The following is a 4716-nucleotide window of genomic DNA, read 5'->3' as shown; positions in this document are numbered from 1 at the left end:
TAACTAAAACTTAACGTTTTACTTACTTATTTAATTTAATTTTAAAATTAAGTTAGGTCGACACTACCGTCCTCGTGTGTACTAATATACTACTACACACTACTATATATATATATATATATATATATATATATATATATCAATAAATATATCAATTTTCGTAGATCAACAATGTTTTAATTAGATGTCTGAATATAATTCTATAAGTCTCAGCAGAAAGTGATCGTAACTGAGTTATAGTCACAATATTTTGGTCAATCTACAACTTACGTTCCATGATTCAGTTATGACCATCTTTATGCTTAGGCTCTAAGATGTGTTGCATTTTATTGATGGAAGTGATTTCGCCGGAATTTGAGCTTCACTTTAGGATCCCTTTAAGAAAATCTGATAACTTTAACTGTATTTACGTTTTTATCTAATTCAGCGTAGAACTACGTTGCTGGTTGCGGCTCTACTGGCTAATCTATCGTGGATTCTTGCAAGTTCTGCGGGATCCATCAGTGCAATTGATCAGGATACTGCAGAAAGTGGTAAGTAAACAGTAGAACAAGTCAGGTTCTGTGATCTTTAAATGATTCTAAAATTCGGATAAATATGCGTACGACGAATCGATTGAATATCTTGTCAGGGTGTATACGTTGTTATAATAACGGATCTCATTGCAGAGCATCGCAACGACTGCCGGTTTATGTTTCGTAGGAGTCGTCCACCTTGATCAATTAGGAATTCAGGCTGTAGACGGTGTTATTTATCTCTTAGTATGTGAAAACGCATTTTTCCCTATGTACACTACTTTGGCGTTAATCCCGCAAGAATTACCGCTTCTTCTTCGAGAGTACAAGGCGGGCATGTATTCCGTTCATCTTTACTATTTGGCACGAATGATATCGCTGGTAAATTTTGTCAAATAATCTACCCTTGGCAAAAATAAAAATCAATACATAAATCGAATATAAAGGAAGAATAACAAAAGCGTAAAAGAAACTTCTGGGAACATAAATTAGAACAGCAAAATGTGAAAGAATCGTTTTAAGAGGTATAAATCCAATAAAGAAAATTAACTCCAACCAGTAATATAACATCAATGTTACAATTTTATACTCAAAAATATAAATGTAATATCTAATAACATATGATACCTAACATTTATATTGTTGAATGTGAAATTATAACATTGATATTATTATGTGTTACAATTAGTTGATGATTTCTGGGTTTCTTTACGTTTCATTGTTCCGTTTACGTTTCCTCAAAGTTTTGTTTTCGTTGTTTCTCTTTATATTCGACTTACGCTTCGATTTTTATCTTTGCTAAAGATGTATAGATGTATAGACACAATCCATACAAAAATGTTGCAACAACATTGGTAACGTTTGCAATATTGTTGTAATATTGCTGGAATGTGCTGTATGGGAAGAAGTATACTTATCGATTTGCGAGAGCATTGAAATTTTCAGATACCTGGACTGCTGATGGAACCAATTATATTCACCGTAATAATGTATTGGTTGGCTGGTTTACGTCCCGCAATGGACGCTCTTAGCCTGACCATTTTGGTAGTTATATTTACAATAAACGTGTCTACCGCTTGCGGTAAGTGTTTCTATCTGTTTAAATAATGACAATAGGTTTAGGTCCATTTATGCGCGTTCTCATGTACTCCAGGATGTTTTTTCTCTGCCGTTTACCAGAGCGTACCGTTGGCAATGGCGTATCTGGTGCCCTTCGATTACATTCTTATGATAACTATGGGGCCTTTCATCAAGCTTAGGTATTTATGATTATCTTATATGCAGGGAGGATACTTATAAGCGTACTTTAAAAGATTTTTAAGGATGATTTCTCATGCAAATTCAAGACTTCAATCATTTAAGGCGAAAATTTCATATGATCATATGTCTGAATGGCTTACCCAGATATCATAGAGAGCTCAAAAAAATTCGGAAAGAATCCAGTCGAATGTCATCAATTCTGAACTCATTTTCATATACAATTCAGATACAACAAGAATTCTTTTTGCATCTGAAAATGAATTCAGAATTGATGACATATCACTGATCTGAATCTTTTTGGGACTCTGTGCTATCTGGGTTTCAAAGATACAGAATGTTGAAGGAAAAATTTCTTTTCTAAAAATTTCGAAAACCACTCGAGTTATTTTGATGAAATTTTAAACATATAAAGTTTGCGTTATATGAGAATGTACAGTATAATTTTGTCTTCTTTCGTTTTTTATATCGCGGAGCCTTTTTAATTCCTTTTATTGATGCACGATTATCAGTTCACTACCTGTATACATACAATGGATAAGATACTTCTCCTGGCTACTACACTCCACGGAAGCTCTCACCATTATCCAATGGAAAGGCGTACATAATATATGTAAGTTTCATTGAGCCTTATTACTCCTCTATAAGACGCATAACGGAATGGATTCCTGTAAATAGCTTGCGAAACAACCGAGCTACCCTGCCTCACCGAGGGCGCCGAGGTGTTGGATCGCTACGACTTCAACGAGCGCAATTTCTGGCCTAATATTATCCTCATGGCTATCATTTACGCCGTCTTCCATTTGTTGGCATACGTCTTTCTATGGAGGCGATGCAAATCGAAATAAACGGATCTTAATGCTACTTGAACAAATGTCATATATGTGTTATATAAGTTATATTTTCATAACGCGTCTTAAAACCAAATGTTCCCTCCTAATTTGTCTTAATTAAGATTTGCAATCATTCGCAATCATATGCAAACTTGATGAATATTTTTTGTGGAATTCTTCAATGTAATTTAATGTAATTTTTCAGAATATTTTCTATATAAATTTCGAAATTTTTTTTAGAAATTTTGTATACATTATAATCTTTTTTAGAAAATTTCTCAGATTTTTTTATGTATCTAAATTGCAATACTTCAGAAATGCTAAGAAAATCTACATTTTTTCTAGAATTCTTTACATACAATTTTGAAATATTTTAAAATTTCTAAGATTTCTCAAATTTTCAAAAAACTTACAAAATCTAAAGAGAAGTTAAAGTTTTTTTTAGAAATTTTTATAAATTTAAAAAATAAAAAATTCTTAAAAATATTATGAGATATTATAAGAATTTCAGGAAAATTTTTACAATTTTTTAAATTGTCTGATTAAATCATTAAGAAAACTGATTAGATATATGTATACATGTATATTCAAGAGACATAGTATAGTGTTTCGAGGTAAAAACAAGTGTAGCAATGTCCAAGCGCGAGACCAGTCGTGTATACACATATATATAACAGCATGCTTTAATTATTTGGAAATCAGTTTGAAAATAAGAGTGGAATGAGAGAAGTTCGTGCTAGCGAAGCGATTGAATCGATTGTCAGAGAGACGAGAGAAGGAAGAATAAACAAGAAAATAAGGCAATATGAATTGCTGACATTTCCGCTTTATCGTAAAACAATTTTCACAAAAGTTCATTGCTCCAATAAAGGGGTTTCTTGAAAGGTCAACCTTTTCTTTAAATAATTCCCTTCCATCCTATAAATAATCTACGATCGAGTTAAGGAGTTATGGAAGAGAATCAGCCTCCGACGTGTACTACATGGGCTGAAATCCCGGGATTTTTAATGCAAGCGTTTTTTGGGCAAAGTTATATTTATTCCTCAATATAGTTGCCTTCGAGAGCGATATACTTAGTATAGCGATTTTCCAACATTTCGATGCCCTTTCTGTAGTACGAAACGTCCAAGCCTTCAAAATACGCCTCGATTTTCACGATGACTTCCTCATTCGATGTGAATCTCTTTCCCTGGAGCCACCACTTGAGATTTGGGAACAGATAATAATCGCTGGAGGCCAAGTCTGGAGAATATGGTGGATGAGCAACCAATTCGAATCGTAATTGGTCCAATTTGGCCAAGGACGTGTGTGACGGTGCGTTATCGTGATGGTACAGAACGAAAACGAAAGCGCTACTTAAACGACTGTAGCTTGTAAACGAATGAACGAAATGTCATGAAACTTCATACATAAACTAGTGACAAATGAACCTCTCGAAATGAATCATGTTCATTTTCTAGTGGCGCCACGTATTGAAAAATCCCGGGACTTTTCAGCCCATGTAATATATGAAACAGTAATAAAAATTTACAGCTGACAGGTCAACGATATTCGCCAGAAGAATACAATATGAATTTGAAACAAAAGTTTATTCTTAATTAATTGATTACTAATAACATTAAACACTAGTATATCGATTGGTCATTTATCCCGCATCATTAAAGTATGAAACTGTAAATAATACATTGTAAATAAATGACATCATTAATTGGTCAAAAAAATAGTGATATCATTATTAAATTCTTAGGTGATCCGATTCAATGCTTAAAAATCATTTCATCCTTGTTTATTAAATGTCAAACAAAGATAAATAACATAATGAGCATTGTGAACATGACCAATAATCTTAAATAGGTTATGACATAAAAATTCAAGCTATATTCAATGTCAAAATAATGATAGCTTCTTACTTGAGATCAATATTCAACAAATGTATATTAGAAATATTGTAAATAATTATATATATATATATATATATATATATATACATATATATATATATAATAAATAAAATAATAAGTAATTAATAAAGTAACTAAATCTACAGACAGACGAGGAGTATCGTTATTTTACTTACACGTACCTTTACAACTATCGAACAACAGTCTACT

At 32.3% G+C, this 4716-nt stretch overlaps 1 protein-coding gene across 1 annotated transcript in view; it reads left to right on the top strand.

Annotated features, from left to right (window-relative positions):
* LOC105620081 (protein scarlet) overlaps positions 1 to 2620 on the top strand; it is a 12887-nt gene extending 10267 nt beyond the window's left edge. Inside the window, exons 9-14 of the mRNA XM_012201589.1 lie at positions 428 to 533; positions 669 to 896; positions 1461 to 1596; positions 1669 to 1774; positions 2285 to 2385; positions 2451 to 2620. Coding sequence (XP_012056979.1) covers positions 428 to 533; positions 669 to 896; positions 1461 to 1596; positions 1669 to 1774; positions 2285 to 2385; positions 2451 to 2620 — 847 coding nt within the window. The remainder of the gene's footprint in view (positions 1 to 427; positions 534 to 668; positions 897 to 1460; positions 1597 to 1668; positions 1775 to 2284; positions 2386 to 2450) is intronic.
* The last annotated feature ends 2096 nt before the right edge of the window (positions 2621 to 4716 follow it).

The sequence above is a fragment of the Atta cephalotes genome, assembly GCF_000143395.1.
Source record: "Atta cephalotes unplaced genomic scaffold scaffold00024, whole genome shotgun sequence".
Lineage (NCBI taxonomy): Eukaryota > Metazoa > Arthropoda > Insecta > Hymenoptera > Formicidae > Atta > Atta cephalotes.
The sequence above is the reverse complement of the archived record's forward strand: the minus strand, read 5'-3'. Positions and strand labels throughout refer to the sequence as shown.